At 42.1% G+C, this 21,622-nt stretch overlaps 2 protein-coding genes across 5 annotated transcripts in view; one reads left to right on the forward strand and one right to left on the reverse strand.

The window, feature by feature from the left end:
• sh2d3cb (SH2 domain containing 3Cb) overlaps positions 1-17,680 on the reverse strand; it is a 47,801-nt gene extending 30,121 nt beyond the window's left edge. Inside the window, exons 1-6 of one of the 4 annotated variants that reach the window (XM_054772224.1) lie at positions 17,566-17,680; positions 12,066-12,705; positions 10,156-10,195; positions 8,791-8,919; positions 7,761-8,146; positions 7,584-7,663 (exon numbers count right to left, since the gene is read on the reverse strand). In XM_054772224.1, coding sequence (XP_054628199.1) covers positions 7,584-7,663; positions 7,761-8,146; positions 8,791-8,919; positions 10,156-10,195; positions 12,066-12,705; positions 17,566-17,584 — 1,294 coding nt within the window. In that variant the 5' untranslated portion in view covers positions 17,585-17,680. Of the gene's footprint in view, positions 1-7,583; positions 7,667-7,760; positions 8,147-8,790; positions 8,920-10,155; positions 10,196-11,516; positions 11,727-12,065; positions 12,706-16,926; positions 17,197-17,565 lie in introns of those variants that run through there. The other 3 variants (XM_054772223.1, XM_054772225.1, XM_054772226.1) reach the window with 3 other exon arrangements.
• On the forward strand, positions 4,216-5,796 carry LOC129179248 (UDP-glucuronosyltransferase 2A3-like). Its single transcript, XM_054772231.1, has one exon. The coding sequence runs from the start codon at positions 4,225-4,227 to the stop codon at positions 5,794-5,796; it is 1,572 nt and encodes a 523-aa protein (XP_054628206.1). The 5' UTR covers positions 4,216-4,224.
• Positions 17,681-21,622: the final 3,942 nt, after the last annotated feature.

A 21,622-nucleotide genomic window follows, 5' to 3' on the forward strand; every position in this document is an offset into this window, starting at 1 on the left:
TGAGGACTGGAAGACAGTGGTGAGGTGTGCTGTAGGTGTGACAGAGGAGTTCAAGGTGGAGGTGGGACTGCATCAGGGATCAGCTCTGAGCCCCTTCTTGTTTGCTGTGGTGATGGACAGACTGACAGACGAGATTAGACGGGAATCTCCATGGACTATGATGTTTGCAGATGACATTGTGATCTGCAGTGAGAGCAGGGAACAGGTGGAGGAGAAGCTAGAGAGGTGGAGGTTTGCCCTGGAAAGGAGAGGAATGAAGGTTAGCCGCAGTAAGACAGAGTACATGTGTGTGAATGAGAGGGACGCAAGTGGAAGAGTGAGCTTACAGGGAGAAGAGATCAAGAAGGTGGAGGATTTGAAGTACTTAGGGTCAACAGTCCAGAGCAATGGAGAGTGTGGAAAAGAGGTGAAGAAGCGTGTACAGGCAGGATGGTACGGGTGGAGAAAAGTGTCAGGTGTGATGTGTGATAGAAGAGTTTCAGCTAAAATGAAAGGAAAGGTGTACAAAACTGTGGTGTTGTTTGGTCTAGAGACAGTGTCCATGAGGAAAAGACAGGAGACAGAGCTGGAGGTAGCAGAGATGAAGATGCTGAGGTTCTCTCTGGGAGAGACCAGGAAGGATAGGATCAGGAATGAGTACATCAGAGGGACAGCACATGTTAGAGGTTTTGGAGATAAAGCCAGAGAGGCCAGACTGCGATGGTTTGGACATGTCTAGAGGAGAAATAGGGAATATATAGGTAGAAGGATGCTGAGTTTGGAACTGCCAGGCAGGAGGCCTAGAGGAAGACCAAAGAGGAGGTTTATGGATGTAGTGAAAGAGGGCATGAAGGTAGTTGGTGTGAGAGAAGCGGATGCAGAAGACAGGGTTAGATGGAGGCAATTGATTCGCTGTGGCAACCCCCGAAGGGAAAAGCCGAAAGGAGAAGAAGAAGAAGACTGTTTACAACAGGGTCACTTTTACAGTACAATATTTTTATTTCATGTGAAATAAGTACTTCTTATATCTTTTATACCTATATTTTATCTTACCTTATTTTGTATTCTTTACTTGCGTATCTTGCTTGCTGCTGTAGCAAGTGAATTTCCTCGCTGTGGGATTAATAAACTACAATCCTTATCCTGATCCTACAACTGAACCGCACAAGAGTCATCTGACCACTTCTTCTATGGTCTTGCTATGCTTCATTTGGTGTGAAGCCCAGTTTGATTATTGTGTTCACACCTGACCAAATGACCAAAGACCAGCTGAGCCAAAGTCCAGTGTTTCCCACACATTCATTTATTTGTGGCGGCCAGTGGAAACACTTCAGTCATATTTCTAACTCACTATGGTTACGGTTACATACACAAAAAAAAATCTGATTGCGTGTGAAAGCAGCTTTAAAAAAAAAACAAAAAAAAACACACGTCAACAAATGATTTAGATCGTGTTTTGACTGTTGACCGTCCACACTGCCCACCAAACAACTGTACATAAAATCATTCAATTGCTCCTCTTCTGTATGTCTATATGTTTTATGTAGATATCCATGTTGTAACATTGGGCTGTAACTGTGACTCAGTCAGTACCAGGATTTGTGCAGTAGATGGCTCCCTTTAAAGACGAAGAAATTCACAAAAAATGGTCATCTAACATTGCATCAGCATTGACTGGCAACAGGCCTCTCTGAGCCACTGTTAGCCCTGGTTGGAACTGCCACAGCTAACAAGCCCGATAGTACAACTTTTGTACTGACAGTGACTTCCATAACCCATTACATGAACCAATCAGAGTAGCTTTTTTTTTTCTACCCATGCCCATTTCCAGAGGTATAAAAACTGCTAAAAAATGTGAGAGTAAATGTAGAGTGTTTTGGGATCATTTGAATTTCTTCTCTGAAATAAACTCTATTGGATTCTACCTTCAACCTGCCGACAGTGCTTCATTTCGGTCTTTGAATTTTATTGAACCTGCAACACTTAGAAATACTGTCAAGTGCTCGCACATGGAGTACAGAGATACCTGTACACAGGTACATATGTACACTCACAGTACATACGTACTTCCCCACATTAGTCACTGAGTTAACCAGGGTGTTATTGTGTTGTTGGTTGTATTAAAATGACAGTGATAGACAATATGATTATAGTTTTTACAATTGTGTGCATTACAGTTATTGTCATTCTGATCGCTATCATAGTTAACAATTGCATTACTACTATTACTACGATTATGTGTGACTGTTTCAATGCAGTATTATCATTGTGGTTGTTGATATTATTTTTTCCTTTCCGGCAGGATCTTTATAGCCATCACAGACATTTGCTGATGTAGTCCTGTTTGTTTCTGCTGTTTTATTGTTGTCACAATTGTTGTTGCTGCTCTTGTCCTTGTCTCTCTCTTTTTTGTCCCCCTCTTATCCCCGCAGCCTCTTTATTTTCTTTTCTCTTCTTCTCTATCCCCTCCTGCTCCGATCCGGACACTCCAAGTTTGCATAACAACTATACATCAAAGTCAAATAAATTCTGTATAACAGGGGAAGTGTATCTTACAGTTTCCCCTAGCAGAGCAAATCTGTTAAAAAATGAAAAATGTTGTCACCTGCTGAAAACTGAAGATTTTGAGAGGACTCAAAATCACTTAGTCTCTGGGACTCTGCTTCCGGACCCAACTCCTCTTCTGCAAGAAAACTTCAAATCTCTTTCTGGAAGGAAGAATTTGATAGGAGACTTAATATACAATGTGAGCGCCTCTTCTGGCAGGCTGAGACATTATCCGCTGGCCCTCGGCTTCCTGAATGTGATGCCGCATCAGGAGCCACGATGCGACAAGATGTCGCACCGTTCGAGAAGGCTGCTCGAGTACGGTTTTGCTTCAACCAATCACACGGTAAAATAAGCCTAAAACGGGTGCATTTGAAATTTAACAGCTGCTTTGTGAGTTTTATCAGGCCTACATTAAAACGCAGACAGGAAAAGATCCCCTTTCCTTCGCTGTGTAGCATGAAGCGGAGTTAAACTGCCTCACACCGGTTGATGACTACCTAGGCAACCTACAACTGACTATCACACCACCAGTCAACAACTGATAACCTTTCACCATTATGGAGTCAGACCTGATATTGCAATGAAATAAGTGTTTCCTTATTTTTGGTTTAAGCAGTTACCTGGCGTCTATTAAAAGCATCTCAACCTCATAGGCAATTTAAAGGAAAAGTAATAAGAGACCATGTGAGTGTCCAAGTTCATTTTAAAAGGCATGTAAAAGACATCCTAACAGGAAGCTTACATAACCAACATGCCCCTGCCTGCCTTATAAAAAGGTGAACTTTAGTCTGCGAGCCTGAGAGCTGCTCGCAGCCATCCAGCACACAGGAAGTCTGTGGTAAGTCTCAACACTAGTTTGGCTACAAGAACCCTCTCACTGCTCTTTGTGTCAGTCGACTGTTACACTCTGTTACACTGTGACACTCTCAAAACAGGAAACAATCTGCTTCAGGGTCAAACCAGGGGTTTAACGGTACAAGTCTTCATGATCGCATTTTTCGGTACAAGTCCGAGTTCCATGAGGTCATCTGGTGCAGATCGCTAGAGTTAACAAGTGCCGCCATTATAAATCTTCGACACCGTTGCAGGCTTTTGCTCTCATAAAGTCGGCTGTTAATGGGCCGCACGGTGGTTGTCGCTAGTGATGTCACATCTAGTGGTTAGCACGTTGCCAACACAGTAACAGCCTGGAGATCGGGAAGACCTGGGTTCGATTCTCCCTTGGGCATTTCTGTGTGGAGTTTGCATGTTCTCCCCGTGTGCGCGTGGGTTTTCTCCGGGTACTCCGGTTTCCTCCCACATTCCAAAAACATGCAGGTGAGGTTAATTGGTGACTCTAAATTGTCTATAGGTATGAATGTGAGTGTGAATGATTGTTTGTCTATATGTGCCCTGCGATTGGCTGGCGACCAGTCCAGGGTGCACCCGCCTGTCGCCCGAAGTCAGCTGGGATAGGCTCCAGCATGCCCCCGCGACCCTAATGAGGAGAAGCGGTATAGAAAATGGATGGATGGAAGTCGGCTGTTAAAGGTCCTGTTGTATAATGACTAAATAACATGACAGGAGATCATCACGCTCCAGAGCAGAAACACATCTCTGCTCAGCCTTTAAACCAAACCTGAGGTAGCCGTTGTGTAATCACAAATCAAAACAACTAACATTCTTCTGTGTTTCTCGCCAGAACCTGCTTCAGACATGTCCCGTCCGACGCTGCTGGCGCTGGCTGTGCTACTCTGCGCTTCCCGCTGTGTGATGGGGGGGAAGATCCTGGTGTACCCCGTAGACGGAAGCCACTGGATCAACATGAAAGTGCTCATTGAGGAGCTTCACACCCGCGGCCATGAGATCACAGTGATCCGGCGCAGTGACAACTGGTACATCAAGCCAGAGTCCAACCTCTACAAGACCATCAACTTGAGTTTCTCGAGACACTTTGATGAGAAGAACTTTGCTTCCTTTGTCACCAGAGTTATTAAAATACGACGAGAAGGCGCCTCACTTTGGACTCGCCTTGCACTAAACTATGAAGTGATCAACATGTTCTCTGAGCTGAACAAGCTAGTGGTCCAGATGTTGGGTGACATCTTTGAGAACAAGGAGATAATGAAGAGCTTCCATGATGCCAAATACGACATGGTTCTGACGGACCCTGCCTTTGGTGGAGGTGTTCTCCTGGCTCACCGTTTGGGTCTTCCACTGGTTCTAAACGTCAGGTGGACCATTCAAGGTGAAGGACATCTTGCAATCGCTCCCTCCCCTTTGTCTTATGTCCCCATTCCGGGAGTAGAGCTGACGGACAAGATGACCTTCACTGAGCGGATCAAGAACATGATGTATTACCTCTTCAATCGCTGGCAACTTTGGTACGTCTCAGACTCCGCCTACAAACCGTTCGTCCATCGCTACTTTGGTCCAGATGTACACTATATGGAGCTCTTCCAAGCAGCAGACATCTGGTTGATGAGGAACGATTTCACTTTTGAATTCCCGCGCCCCACCATGCCCAATGTGGTCTACATGGCAGGATTTCAATGCAAGCCGTCCAAGCCCCTCCCCAAAGAGCTGGAGGACTTTGTCCAAAGTTCTGGCGAGCACGGCGTCATTGTGATGACCTTGGGCACTTTAGTTGCCAACCTTCCTGAGGACATCACCGACGGCATCGCCGCTGCTTTTGCCCGACTCCCTCAGAAGGTCATCTGGAGGCACCAGGGAAAACGTCCGTCCACACTCGGCAACAACACGCTTCTTTTGGATTGGCTGCCTCAAAACGACCTGCTGGGTCACCCCAAGACCAAAGTGTTTGTGGCGCACGGCGGCACCAACGGAGTCCAGGAGGCCATTTACCATGGCGTCCCCCTCGTGGGCCTGCCCCTCATGTTCGATCAGCAGGACAACCTCTTCAGGATGAAGGTGAGGGGCGTGGCCAACGTGCTGGACATCGCCACAGTGAACGAAGACAACTTCCTGGCAGCTCTGAAGGCAGTGCTGTACAAACCGTCGTACCGCCAGAATATGAAGAGGCTGTCGGAGCTGCACAGGGACCAGCCCATCAAGCCCCTGGACCGTGCCATGTTCTGGATTGAGTTTGTCATGAGGCACAAGGGAGGGAAACACCTACGGACAGAGTCGTACAAGATGTCCAAGATCCAGTACTACTCCATCGATGTGCTGGCCTTCTTACTGGCGCTCATGCTAACAGTCGCGGCTGTTTGTATTTCACTGCTAAAGTTCTTGTGGCGAAGGTTGCTTTCGAGGAGCAAACTTTGATGCACTTTTTTTTTTTTTTTTTTTTACTGTCAACTTCCTGTATTGTCATGTTAGATGATGATCTGGGATGTTGTCAGAATACAGTTTGTTATTGCACTGTATGTATTGCTGCTAAAAAAGGGTTAGGATTAGGGTCAGAATGTCACACACTGACTTGCTCTGTTTATCTGCTCAAAATTAAAAAAAGCCTAGTCTCCAAAACACGTCCTTCACATGCTCAACCCATGATTTCAAAAGCTTTGGGCATCTGGGCATGTGAGAGACAGCTTTAGCCTCTCATTGTAGATGATCCCTCCCCTCACATATGCACATCCTATTTCGCAACACCTTTTTCTGAAAGCAGTTTTGACATGTTGTCTAGAAGCTGTATTGATTTTTATTGATTGAGTTTTAATAAATTGTACCTCTAATTATTCTCAAAGAACTTGTCTCTTGTCTATTTTGAAGCCAGCACAAGTGTTTTCCTTGATATTAAGCGTTATTTAGGCCATGTGGTGTTGTGTTGGTTTTATCCGCACCATATGCAAGTCATATAGGCGTTGGTGTTGATGACCTCATGCACTATTCTTCACATCCAATTCAAAACACACGAAGCAGAAGCTAGAGAGACAGTAGGGTGTTTACACCAACAAGGAAACAAATGAAAACTAAAAAAATGAAATCAGCCAATGTTTCTAAAGTAGTATATGGGTCAAATAAAAACCTACCTGTTTAATAAGTGGTAGAACGTTCTACAAGAAGACTATCTATCCAACTATAATCCCCAGTGGGTCGAAAACATATTAAACAGATGTATTTTAACTCCAAAACTTCCTTTTTGTTTTAATCAGTGAAAATAATACGTGTACAGTAATACCTCGTTTATGGCGGTCAGTTGGTTCCAGACCAACCGTTGTAAGTGAATTTCTGCAAAGTAGGATTCCTTCTTTATAAATGTAATATTGTGGCAGTTACAGCATAGAAAACCTGCTTACGACCTTCTAAATATGCTTTTTAACATTATTAGAGCAATATAGACATGAAATAACACCTCTATAGTCACCTTCATACTCACATCACCCAATATAGTAAACATAATAAGAGAAAATAAGACATAAGACATCATAATAAATTCATACGTTAGTATTTTGAGAGTTCCTCATCGTTCTCTTTTTACTTCCTGTTCTGGTCAGTACTTCCTGTGGGGGCTATCTGTCTCAACAATGTAACATTGACACCTAGTGACCACTGCAGTGTACTACATATCATCACTTGGTCTTTTAATGCGTCTTCCGAGTGCCTTATATTTGTATTTTACTTCATTTAGCCATATAGTGTATTTATTATGTCACCCAAATAAGGGCAATGATTTATTAATGTATTTTTGGAAAACCATGATAGAGTGAAGTCGCAAAATTTCAGTAGTCAGAAGAACTGCTTCTACTAGTGATAGCTTTTGGCATGTAGCATGCTATTCCACTGACAGTATCATGATCGCCCCCTGGTGTTTAGGAGGCACAAAGCATTTATTGGATGGCGTCGCGGTCACCAACGTGGCAGCTGAAGGGAACACGTCGTGTTGGTCTTGGGCTGGACTTAATTCTTCAATGGCCAACATGATAGGAAACTCCTATTTGGCAGCAACACTAAAAGGCAGTCCACAAACCACGCCACCCACCCCAAACCGACAACCAAATGGATGAGAGGCACGCCCTCTAGTGTCCACCACAACATCCGACAAATTTAGCGCACAAAAACGTAGCGACAAACATTGTTGGGAATTAGATACGCGGCGTGCGATGACTTACCGTTGTCGGCTGGTAGGCGGGTGTCTTTGTCAGGGCAGAGCGCAGGGTGGTCACAGTCTTGGTGGTCCAAAGATGACGAGCTGCTTCGCAGACAGAAGACACTTAATGATTATTAGCAGCAGTATCCTTTATAGCATATAGCGAGAAATTCTCTGGCAGACGGTGTTTTGTGACAACCTTTTGCTGCAGACCTCATCCTTGCTGTGGTCTTTCAGGGAAATCTGCGAGGGCGACGGGTCAACGGTGGCACCAAACACCGTCTCCAAGAAGCTCAGCGGCAGCGTCCTGTTGACCGGCTGGTGAATCTGGGCGGGGCTCCAGCGGGTCAGGACGGTTCTGCCGCCCACGTAGAAGCGAACAAGAGCAGGCAGGGAGTCGAAGACCACCTGGTCCAGGCTGTACTGGACTCGAGTGCACGTGTCACTGGAGTGTACCACCGTCTTCCTGATGGGGACGTGGGTTGTCTTCTGGTCCCAGTGAGATGTCAGGACAAAGTCGCCTCGGCTGGAGTCAGAGTTCCTGATGAGGAAGTCACCGTGGGTCAACGGCAGGCTCTCGGACACCTGAGGATTCGTGACAACACTTCCTGTTACCGCACTTCGATGAGAAAGGTGGTGTTATTAGATTTGTGTGTGTGTGTGTGTGACAGGCTGACTGTTAGAGAAATGTATATACGTGTATATAAGTTATCACCCATTTTTGTAGAAATACTATTGCTTGTTGTATTACTGTACCCTTGTGCAAAGAAAGGAGCAAGCAGGCCCCGTGAGAAGAACAAAAGACCAGTCTTGTGTGACTCAGAGACATGAAGGAGTTTTGAGTTGCTCAAGGCCAAGCTACACTGCTCCTGGTCTTATCCTGTGATGTTAGAAAAGTGATTTAAACACATGCATGATAACAACACACACACACACACACACACACACACACACACACACACACACACACACACAGCCAAACAAAGACACAGAGTACAGCTGTAGTAGGCCCCTTCCTTGAGAAGCTGAACTCTCCTGTAACTAGGGAACGCCCAATAGAAAATAAAGAGAGAGGTTTTCGGAGAGTGTATTCAGAGCGGTTTGGGAAGACAACTCTAGTGCGTCCCTTCCGTTCTCCTCGCGAGTAAAAAGATACGCTTGTTGTCTTGTCTCTTCTGTAATTTTGCAGTGTTTTACAAGTGTCACAGAAGTTTGAACCTGACACTGACCTCGGAGGGAATGGGTCCGTGGTACCAGGCATGGCTCCTCAGGTTGGAGCTGTTAAGCTTCAGCTCCTCCTCCAGCTGCTTCTTCAGGTTCTCCGACGGCGGCTCCAACCAGAACTTGTCCTTGGAGAACTGAAAGGTCATCACAGTGAGAGCCAGCACGTAATAAGAACCAGTTTTCTGGTTGTGTTCTGTCTTATGTTCTCTTATGTCTGCTATATTGGGTGATAGGAGTGTAAAGGCGTCTTACAGGGGTGTTATTTCATGTCTACAGGGCTCTAATCATCTTTAAAACCGGATTTAGAGGGTTGTAAACAAGTTTTATCTGTCTTATATGTGTTATTTTATCTTATTATGTCTATTATATTGGGTAATAGGGGTGTAAAAGTGATTTTGGGGTATTATTTTATGTCTAGAGGGATCTAACAATGTTAAAAACCATGTTTAGAAGGTCATAAATAAGTTTTCTCTGTCTTATGTCTTCTTTTCTCTTATTATGTCGACTATATTGGCTAATAAGAGTGTAAATGTGACTACTGTATAGGGGTGTTATTTCATGTCTAGAGGGCTCTAATTATGTTAAAATGTGTATTTAGAATGTGGTAAACAAGTTTTCTCTGTTTTATATACCTTATTTTCTCTTATGTCTACTATATTGGGTAATAGGACTGTAAAGGTGACTATAGGGGTGTTATTTCATGTCTTAGAGGGCTACTTATTCGTAATGTTAAAAACTGTATTTAGAAGGGCCGAAACAGGTTTTCAATGCTCAAACTACGAATTTTTGCCTGGTTTTACGTTACCAGGACTCTTCTACACCCAGACGGGACTCAAATGAGTGCGTTTGTGCAGCAACACGGTGGGCTTGATAAGAAAACACAAGCACCACCGGGGGCCTCGAGATCCAGACCTCGGACCCGTGCCGGAGTCTTGGCCTCATCGTCGTGGCGACATGATTGTGGGAAGGGGGTCATCACTCAGCAGTGCTTTGTCTGCATTGTCTTACAGCACAGAAAGAAGCTACTGTCGATCAACACGCTACACAGGGGATGGGCCGTGGGGGAAGGGCTGGGGTCTTTCGTCCTCACACACACGTGCACACAAACACACACACACACACACACACACAATTATTTAGATGACCTGTTGTCTTTCTCACGCCTGACACCCCTCTGGTTCGACATAATGGTTTGTCCCGCAACACTGTCAATGAGAACTTGGCACCGGACCAGAACCACAACACAATACAACACACAACTGTCTGTGTGCGTGTGTGAATGAATTCCTTTCATTTCATGAGCAAGTAGCCCATAAGAACTGTAGTGGAAGTTGTCGTGTTCCGCGTGAAAAGCAGGAGAAGTTGCTCACCTTCACATACTCCCCGCTGCTCTCTGCCGCCCCACACTGGCTGAAAATGTAAAAATGGAGAGTAAAGTTGATGATTGAGTCATTGGCAAAGCCAACCCCCACCTCAGCACCCCCCCAAGAGCCCCAGTGCTGCTCTTTCAAGTGTATTAGTGCAGTATTTGTTACGTTAGCGTGGTAGCGTTCACGCTGACTTCCTCAGCAGAACATCTAAGTTCTCAGGGGTGTCCAAACTTATTCCATCGAGAGACACTTTCTTCTTAAATAAATATTTGCAATTGTATGACTTTATTCCTATCATATTTAGACTTTATTTCCATACAGACTTTTTTTCCATACATACTATTTCCATACTTTTCCGCAAACTAATTTTTAATTCTTTATTTTATTTTGTTTGTTTCTCATAATATTAAGACTTTTTTTAATTATGAATTTTTTTATTTAACATTTCAACACTGTGCTCCTTAATAATTACATTTCAACTCAGTGCTATTTAATATCAATATATTCCTATTTTGGCTTTATTCTCGTCAAATGACCGCTGTTTTTTCCATTTCTGCTGGGGGTTTTTCCCCAACTATTTCAACTTTCTGCTTGTAAATTTTCTTCTCGTAATTATTTATGGCCACAATATTTTGACTTTATTCTTGTAACTTTTTCCGCAACCTAATTTTCCTATTTTTGTTTTGTTTGTTACAACTCTTTAGAAATAACATCTTTTTTCTTTCATATTTCAACTTTATGCCACTCAAATGACGTTATTTGTCCTCATAATATTACAACGTTACTCTTGTAAAATTCTGACCTTTTCTTGCTGTATCGCGGCATTTTTTTCTCTTAATATTTAGACTTGATTATTACAAAATGACATCTTGTTTTTCCATTTTTGCTCTTTGTTTTTCAGTTTTCTTGCTAAGAGGTGAACAGAAAGCGGTTCTCTAACAAGGGGTCCCCAAAGCAGCATTACATTTTAGTACACTTCCTCTTCCTGCATATCATACAGCACGGGCGCAAGCACACGCGCGCACAGCTGTGGTTCAGAGGTCCCATGGCAGCAGCAACAGATGTGAAGGTGAAGATCTTGACGGTGGTTAATAAGAAGAAAGCTGACTAACAGTCAAGTTTAATAATGACGACAGTAACGCGTCAAAGGATAAGCACGAGCGTGCAACCTGTGCGCATGAGCCGTCGGCGCTTGCTGTCCAGAACGTTAACTGATGCGTACACTTGATTTGAACCGGTTCAAACCGCACCAATAGAGGAAAGTAACATGCTAACATGTTGGCTCTCTCCAGCTAGCTTAGCCGAGTAAGTGACCAGCAGAATTTTGCGCCAAAAAGAGCTCAGAAAAGTTGTTTTCTCACCGGATTTTAGTCTCCGATTGAATCCCAATCATGTCTGACCGCATCTAGCGGCTACTATCCTCTTCTCATGTCGTCGTCTCTAACTCATCTTCCCCATCTTTAACCCTCCGGATGAGCGCCCCGGACCCAGGTCCGGCAGGACGCTACTGCGCATGCGCGCCCGGACCCCAGCCATTTCAAAGCGACATATTTGTTTGTATTTATTCTATTGTAGTTTTTTATTTATTATAATGCAGACTTCCCGCTTACTTTAATTTGGGAGACGCATTTTGAAAAAAATATTAAAAAGCCATACGTCATAATAAATATATTTTTTTCATGATAATAATAATAATGCTGATTATTATTATTTGAAAAATAATAATAAATATTTGTTTATGATGTAATGGCTGTTGAAACACATTTATATTATGAGAGATGATGAAAAAACACTTATTAAAGTATATAACCAATTTAAAGGAAATATTAACTGTTTAGTTTGGAAGTTGTAGTGTGAGTTTTTATTTTTGGATTGGATATTATGGAAAAGAGTTGAAGAAAAGTTGTCACCTGTGCACGTCTGCCTCTTCCTTTGTGGTGTCCTGCGTGCACGTGAGGCCCGGCTCGTGCATGTGTCTGTGGGCGGCGTCACTTATGGGGTCCATGGGCACGTACACGTCCTGAGCGGGACTCTTTGGCACGATGGATGGGGCAGTTGCGGGAGCGCCCTCAGCATCCTGGCTGCGGGCGGCGACCCACCAAGGGTCACTACTGCTGCTGTCAGAGGTCAAAGGTGAAGGCCGGCTGAGCCTCGGCGTGGCAGGCAGCGGCCGGGTGGCTGCCGAGGCGCTCGCGGGACGGTCCGCGCTGTTGAGGCTGAGGCTGGACAGAGCGCTGAGCAGGGGGGAGTCTCGTACGTGTTCCCCCGCCCCCGCCCGTCTCCAACCCCCACCTCTTTCCTCCTCGTCCCCTGTCGTCTTTGTGCTGGTCTGCTTCATCCCCCGACAGTTCCACTGGTGCCTCTCGCCGCGGGGCACAGTGCCCACATGAGTGTACATGTCGCTGGAGCGCACGTAGCCGCCCTGCTGGGGGCCGGACTGTATGTCGTCAGCTGACCTGGCCCTGCTCCCATGGTGCTCCGGGGCGGCCTTCTGTCTGGTGGACGGGAGGCGGATGGAGAGGTTGGCCAGACTGCCAAACCACTTGGAGGCTGCAGAGCAGAAGAACACTCGTTAGACTTCAAAGTGTTGCCTTCAGGGGGGCACGTGTCACATATTTACTCCTGCGTGTCCAACCAGTTTTACAAAACTATATTAATTAATAAATCATGCTGTTTTGTGGTTAAATACGGCCTTTTACTTGACAAATGTAACATATGTTTTTCCTAAATTAAGCGTTTCCAAGCATAAAAATAGCTTGATGAAGTAAAATACAAATATATAAGGAAGACGCATTCGAAGACGTTGCGATGATATGTAGTATTCTACACTGGTTACAAGGTGTCAATAATGTCACTCAGCTCCCCTACGGCAGCGATTCCCAACCCCCGGGTCATTTGGTACCGGGCTGCACAGAAAGAAAAAATAATTTCCATAATGCTTTATTTTGAAAAGTGTCCGGATTCTCTCTGTTACATCCGTCTCACTTGACGCATGTCCATTGTGGGTGGACTAACTCTCTCTCCACTGCTGCTGTATTTTTAGCCTTTTTCTTTCACCTCATATTTGGTGTCAAATGCTGATGCTAACTGATATGAAGATAAGTTTTGATGACTTATTGAGTGCTAATGTGCACATTTGTCTCAAGTTAATTCATGCTAGCACACTGCCTTTTACCACACACGTCAAACACGATGTAATCATCTCTCTGGAAAACTTGGAACTGGTGGATGGTGGGTCGGCATTCATTTTGTGCTTTTAATTTGATGTTCATGTCTTAGTTTTACACAATACATCATAAATAAGATAAATTAGATCGCTATAATGTACGAAGGCCACCCCTGGTCCGCGGGAGATTTGTGGGAACACAAGCCAGTCCGTGGGTCAAAAAAGGTCGGGGACCACTGTCCTATGGAACACATTTCCAGCAAGACACACGAGTAACAGTCTTATTTATGTCTTTTTTCCTCTTATTATGTCTACTATATTGAGTAATAGGAGTGTAAAAGTGATATGGGGGGTTATTTCATGTCTACAGGGCTCTAATAATCTTTAAAACCGGATTTAGAAGGTTGTAAGTTTTATCTGTCTTATATGTGTTATTTTCTCTTATTATGTCTATTATATTGGGTAATAGGAGTGTAAAAGTGATATAGTGGTGTTATTTCATGTCTAGAGGGATCTAACAATGTTAAAAGCCATATGTAGAAGGTCATAAATAAGTTTTCTCTGTCTTATATGTCTTATTTTCTCTCATTATGTCTACTATATTGGGTAATAGGAGTGTAAAGGTGACTATAGGGGTGTTATTTCAGGTCTAGAGGGCTCTAATCATGTTAAAAACTGTATTTACGAGGTTGTAAAAAAGCTTTCTCTTGGTTATGTCTTATTTCTATAAAATAGAAGAGTAAAAGTGATATGAGTGTTATATTCCATGTCTAGAGGGCTCTTATAATTTTTAAAACCGTATTTAGAAGGTCTTATTATGTCTACTATATTAGGTAATAGGAGATTAAAGGTGACTATAGGGGTGTTATTTCATTTCTAGAGAAATTTAATAATGTAACAAAAAAAACTATTTACAAGGTCAGGAAAAGGTTTTCTATGCTCCAACTACAAACTTTTGCCTCGGTTTCCATGTATTTTCCAGTGAGCATACAATAGGCTCCCGTCATGTGGTGTTATTAATACAATTCGCGAGTGCAATTGTTTTCTTTATGTGTTTTTATCGCCAAACGTCCTTAGCTTCAACAATGACGCTAGCTCGCTAGCATTCTACGAAAGTCAGCAATCTAGCTCGTCTATGACGTCATTATCGTTTGGCTCAAATAATGAACACAAAACATGTTTTTACAGTGGGCCGCACGGTGGTCTAGTGGTTAGCACGTTGGCCAACACAGGAACAGTCTGGAGATGGGAAGACCTGGGTTGGATTCTCCCTTGGGCATTTCTGTGTGGAGTTTGCATGTTCTCCCCGTGTGTGGGGGGGTTTTCTCCGGGTACTCCGGCTTCCTCCCACATTCCAAAAACATGCGGGTGAGGTTAATTGGTGACTCTAAATGGTCCATAGGTATGAATGTGAGTGTTTGTGCCCTGCCATTGGCTGGACACCAGTCCAGGGTGTACCCTGCCTGTCGCCCGAAATCAGCTGGGATAGGCTCCAGCATGCCCCCGCAACCCTAATGAGGATGAAGCGGCATAGAAAATGGATGGATGGATGTTTTTACAGTCTTACAGGTATAAAACAGTTCTAAATGCATATAAAAGAGGAATGAACGTGATAAATAAAAAATGAAGGTTACTCTTACCTTTGAAGATGTGATATTTTTTGATCACCAAACGTCCTTAGGTTCTAACAGAGGAGCTAGCTCGCTAGCTTGCTACAGAAGTCAGCTCGTCTCTGACGTCATCAGCATTTGACAAAAAATTTTTTAACACGAAACATGCATTGAACAATTCTAAACACATATAAATGAACTTTTAAGGTTACTGCTATCTTCACTGAAGACGTGACTTTTTTTTAACCACCAAACGTCCTTAGTGTCTAACACAGAAGCTAGCTTGCTAGCTTGCTACCGAAGTCCGCAATGTAGCTCGTCCATTACATCATCAACGTTTGGCAAAAAACATGCCTAAAACAATTCTAAATGCATATAAATGAGGAACGAATGGGATTAAAAACATTAAAGATTACGCTTGCCTTCAATGAAGACGTGATTCCTGGTGCGAGTGTTGTCAAAGACTCTATGTGGCAGCAAGACACCAAACGGACACCATTTTCCTGTTTATGTCGTGAGTTATTTTTTGAATTAAATTCAATTCAATCGTGTTTTTCACCTTCTTTATCAAAATTCCGGCACTTGAAACTTTCTGTGGCTTCATTTTGGGTTACCAAGGTGAGAAACACCATTGAATTCAATAAATAACTCTTGGCAAAACAGGAAAATGGCGTCCATGTGGAGTCTCGCTGCCACGTTGTGTCGAAAATGTTCATTCATCCCTTTCATTCACCATTTATATGCATTTGGAATTATTTACTGCATGTAAACTATACACTAAGTCCCCAACTAATGAACACAATTGGTTCCAGATGACCGTTCTTAAGTGGAATTGTTCTTAAGTAGGGTAAAAGGTAATATTAGCAATGATATAGGTACTACATGTACGTGTATACATATACAGTATATGTGTATGTATGTAAATATGAGTTTGGATGCAGTAGTAATATTAAACCAGGATAATGAATGAAAAAAACAATAATAAAAGTGATATAATAATACGTAATGATAAATGTTATTTACCTTTGAAGAGGAGTGGTCGAGCATACGTCGTTGTGGAGGAGGAGGAGGAGTTATTGAAAAAAAGGACAAATGGTGGTGGTGGTTAGACTCTTCTAAAAGAGGTAGTGTCCTGTGGGTGGTGTAGAATTAAGCAGGCCTATTAACTCTTCATAAACTTTAATCACACGCTCTGTCCGGGTTCTATCATACAGCTAACAATATAGCTTTCCATTTAGCTTTCTCTCCCCAGCGTCTGTTGGTCCCATTAGCAGTGTCACAGTGCCCTCTGCTGGTCAAGCATGTACAGTAGAAATACTGATGAGTGACTACAAGGCAAAATAAAATAAAATATAGACCAGTCGGCTTGTGTTCGTATCCGTGAATGTTCGCATGTCGGATGTTCGTAAGTTGGGGACCGAGTGTACTTGTAAAGCGATGAAAACGTTTTTTGTGTTAAGATTTTTGGCTTTCCTTATTCTTATAGGAAGGATGGATTCAGTTAGTCGGACCTTCCGGAAGGAATGAATGACGCTAACCAAGGTTCCCCTGTAATCCCTTTTCTAAATAAGGAACTGGTGAAGTGTCGTTTGAGAGATGCCAGGCTTTGTGAGCAAAAACAGTTTCAGGGGTTTCGTGTTGAAGAAAACCCAAAGAGGAGCAGTCATGTGAGGAATGTTGTATTTTGTGTGTGGAAACTCTCAAGGCTTCTATTCTCAAATCCTACCCACACATTTTTGCTTTGATTTCCCCCCGTGGGGCCAACACGGGTTAAATAAAGACTTGTTTTGGGAAAACAAGAAGTTGGTCAAAGACGCCAGTTTCACGTGATTGTAAATGTGGAAGTAAGTTGATAGATGCTAAATAAATAACTATAAATAGCTACAATAAATACAAAATGCTAAAGTAAAATAAATATAAATAAATAACTCAAAACAAAAAGAACTCAGTTTTTTTTTTGTTAGTTCTGCGTCCTGTTTGCACTGAATGATTTACCTTTAGTCGGGTTAGAGGTAGCTGGGTTGCACACCCGTCTGTGATTTGTAATCAGGCGTCTCTGTAGTTCACCTGGGGCTTTTCCTTGGACGATGCTTAACCGTGTCACCCCCTTTTCTTACACCTCCCTGTTTCCACCTCCCATGGTGACTTTTTTATGTCAGCTGTAGCTGTACCTTTGTTGTTTTGCTACTTTTTGCGTGAGCTTATGTTTTGTTAATGGCTTTATTGATGCGACGCGCCACCGTGTCGTTGGCAGGTCACCTCAATAAAGCCTTTTAGCAACAAAACAAAAAGGAGAAGTAGCAAAACAGCCAAGCAGGGCTAGCATCAAGTCACTGTGGGAGGTGAAAACGCACCCGACACACGTAAGATGCATCCCAGGAAAAGTCCAGGTGGATGTTGCGTTTGTAGCCTGAAATCCAAGTCACATGACGCATGACGGGTCATCTCCAGCTGTGGCAGAAGAGAAGCGGCGTTTGTCCGCTCTCGAGACGCAGCACAACAAGTGTTTGTACGCACCCTCGCTGACGTCACGTTTCACAACACAACGTGCCTTTTTCTCACACACACACCCACACACACACACACACACTTTGGCAGTGTCAAAAAGTGTGTTTGTGATGAAATGAAACTCACGGTGTTTGTGTCTTTTCATGTCCGTCTTTCTTCATCCACTGACACTCTTCAGGCGTCTTCACTATCACACACACACACACACACGCACACGCACGCTGGGTGAATGTGCTTCCTGTCGCAAAGTGAGCAAGTGAGAGCTGAAGACAGTTTGATGCAATCACACTTCCAGTAACGCACACACACACACACCCCCACACACACACACACACACACACACACTCACACACACACACACACACACACACACACAGACGTGAAATGTCACTTTGGTGTCACTTTCAAGTATTTCACTTTTGTTTCTTACTAGTGAAATCCTGCACGGCTAACATGTATCAAATACTGTATGCAGTACTACAGTATGTACAGTACACACTCTACACTGTATAATACACACTCATTGTATTCTAATGTGACTGCTGATACTCATATACTATTTATATTGACTTGGGTGTGTGCTGTCTATCTTACAACACTTCCTGTTAGCGCTTCCTGCACCAAATGAACTACTCACATTCACGTATACACGGTATATGTACACACGTATACACGGTATATGTACTCCACTGGATACACAGTACATGTACTCATGTAGTCATGTCATCACGTATACACGGTATATGTACTCCACTGGATACACAGTACATGTACTCATGTAGTCCAGGATGTCGTTGGATGGAGTACTGGTAAAACAAAAATGTATGACTTTATTCTTGTAATATTAGGATTTTTTTCTTGTATTTTCTTGTAAACGTATGCCTTTATTCTCAAAATATTACCACTTTTTTCTTGTACATGTATTCATTTATTCTCATAATATTACCACTTTTTTTTCTCAAACGTACTTTATTCTTGTAATATTACAGTTTCTTTCTTGTAAATTTACGACTTTCTACACATAATATTACAAATATTTTCATGTAAATTTAAGACTATATTCTTGTAGATGTACAACTATATTCTCATAATATTACAACTTTTTGAAGGTGAACGTTTGATGATTTGATGGCAAGTCAGCAGTCGTTTTCCAAAAACAAGTTCAACTCTTCAGGCAAACAAGTGATGTTGTAACGAGTTGTGACAATGAACTCGTAACACGAGGGAACGTCATTAGTACCATAACATTGAAATATTCAAGAAAAGTCTTTTTTTTAAGTTTGCAATATGAGAAAAAACAAAACAAAATCAAGTTGTCATTTTTGGAATGTTAGATTGGGGTAAAGTTCTACTTTTATCTTGTGGGAATAAAATGAGAATTAGAAGAAGAAAGTTGAAAGAGTTGGAAAATGACAAAAACAAAGAACTTTCAAAAATGGCAAAACCCAGCAGTAATTTGACAAGGATAAAGTGAGAACATGAAGAGAACAAGTGTTTGTTTTCCAAGAGGACAAATACTGTAATGATGCCACTTCACTGCCATCAAGTTGAAACATGGAAGAAGTTGTCGGCATGCGTGGTGATAAAGATGCTGTCCTTCAACACGTGGAAGGATGTGCTCCTATCAAGCATCTCATTATTCTTACTTCTTCCCACACGTAAGCCTGGCTTGGCTCTCCCTTGCTTGCAATGTCCCTTCCGGTGTGCAAGACAACCACACATGCATGGGTTAGGGTTAGCTTTAGCGTTAGCGTTAGCGTTACGGTTAGGGTGAGGGTTAGCATTACGGTGAGGGTTAGCGTTAGGGTTAGGGTTAGCGTTAGGGTTAAGGTGAGGGTTAACATTAGGGTTTAGAGTTAACATAAGGGTGAGGGTTAGTGTTAGGGTTAGCGTTAGGGTGAGGGTTAACATTATGGTTAGGGTTAGCATTAGCAACCCTAAACCCCTAACCCTAATCCTTGGGGTTAGGGTTAGGGTTCATGTTAGTGTTAGTATTAGGGTTAGGGTTAGGGTTCATGTTAGTGTTAGCATTAGGGTTAGGGTTAGGGTTAGGGTTCATGTTAGTGTTAGCATTAGGGTTAGGGTTAGGGTTCATGTTAGTGTTAGTATTAGGGTTAGGGTTAGGGTTCATGTTAGTGTTAGCATTAGGGTTAGGGTTAGGGTTAGGGTTAGGGTTAGGGTTAGGGTTCGTGTTCGTGTTAGTGTTAAGGTTAGAGTTAGGGTGAGGGTTAGCTTTAGGGTTAGGGTTAGGCTGAGAGGCTGGGAGACATGCTTTAGCAATCTCTTCTTGTCAGTGGACAAACACAAAGACAACATGTTTCCTGTGTTGACTCCCTCCTTTCTGTAATGCTACTTTTAGCCACCAAGTGGCAGCAGCGTTCCTGAGCCACATAGTCAAAGACATCCTGTAGGTAAGTTCCGTGCCCACATCAAGTTCACGTTGCACATGTGACACATTTTAATGGCCTATGGCACATTCTCCAGTGATCATTTTACGAGAAAAACAACAACAACAACAACAGAAGAATCCACACAAAAATCCAACAAGAAAAAGTTGGAAAATGACTTGAACAACGTCGTACTTTTATGAGGAAAAATAATCATAAAAATAATGTCATTTGAGTAGCATAGACTTGAAATATTCAAGAAAAGGTGGTTCTTTTTTCTTTTTCTTTTTAAAGTGCTCTTATTATGAGAAACAAAAGAAAATCAAGTTGCCATTTTTGGAAAATGAGGTTGGGGGAAAAGTTATAATATGATGAGAATCAAGTCCAAACCTTGGGCAAAAATAGGGTATGCAAATCCAATATGTCCACGTGTTGCCAAAGTGGAGTTAAGAATGCTGACTATGGTCCTGTATGGCATTGATCAGATGCGTCTGGCGTCACGTGACACGGTGGTCAGTGTGGGCTCCTGTACTGGACATGCGTCCAGCAGCTTGTGGCGTGTGGGGTGGCGTCAACTCGTACTCGTATTCCACGCCGCTGTCACGTGCGACCTTGGACGTCGGTGAAGATGAGAAGAGGCGTCGGCAGCGGCTCATCAAATATTTATCTCGCGGCCTTTCTTCCCGCGCTCGCCCGAGGCGCTCCGTCGCCGGCTGAGCCGAGAGGAACCACGCGCTGCACGCAAATGCACGGCCCTCATAAACACGCCTTTCATCTCATCACCATCCTTTCCTTTCCTTTCTCCTGGAAAATGAGGATGAAAATGAAAATGAAAAATGAGGCGGATGACGCAAGCATCCTTTCCTGCGTCTTTGCGTTGACCTTCATGGTTTCACGCACGGACGCGTGGACGGCACACCACTTCTCATTTCTAATATTTAGCTTTCATTCTATTTGACACTTTTATTCAACTCATTTTTTATTTGTATTTATTTCATTTTTACACATTTATTGAAGTCATTTTTATTTTCATATCTTGGACACTTTAATTGAAGACATTTTATTTATTTTTAAATGACTTCAATAAAAGTCATTTGGTTTATTTTCATGATTTTTTAAAGGTCATTTTAAATATTACCGATTCAAAAAATACTTTTAAGTTGTTTTTATTATTTATTGTTTATTTCATTTTACACTTTTAATTCATTTTTAATTTATTTCTATTATTTTTACACCTTTATTTAAGTCATTTTTAATGTATTTCTTATAATTTATGAACATTTTAATTGAAGTCATTTTTATTTTCATATCTCTGACACTTTAATTGAAGACATTTTTATTTGTATTTATTTGTAATGACTTTTATTGAAGTCATTTGGTTTATTTTCATGATTGTTCAAAATTTGCACTTAAGTCATTTTAAATGTTACAGATTTTTATTTGTTTGTTTTTTATTTTATTTGTTTTTATTTGTTATTTATTACTATTTATTTATATTCTTTTTTTTACACTTTGAAGCCATTTGTATTATTTACTTTTATTTTCTTTTACACTTTTATTTGTCAATTTTATTTGCCTTCATTTGTATTATTTTTCAGATGTTTATTTCAGTCCTTTTAATTTTTTATTCTAATTTAAATACATTTAAATTTTAACATATAATATTAATCATATTTTATTATATATATTGTTTTTTTTATGTAATTACCAGTAGTTAAAAAATGAATATAATGAATTGATATTTATTGATATTTTAATTAAAATATTATTGACTTTGATTATTATTTATACTATTT

Source organism: Dunckerocampus dactyliophorus, chromosome 4, assembly GCF_027744805.1.
Source record: "Dunckerocampus dactyliophorus isolate RoL2022-P2 chromosome 4, RoL_Ddac_1.1, whole genome shotgun sequence".
In the NCBI taxonomy this organism is placed as follows: Eukaryota; Metazoa; Chordata; class Actinopteri; order Syngnathiformes; family Syngnathidae; genus Dunckerocampus; species Dunckerocampus dactyliophorus.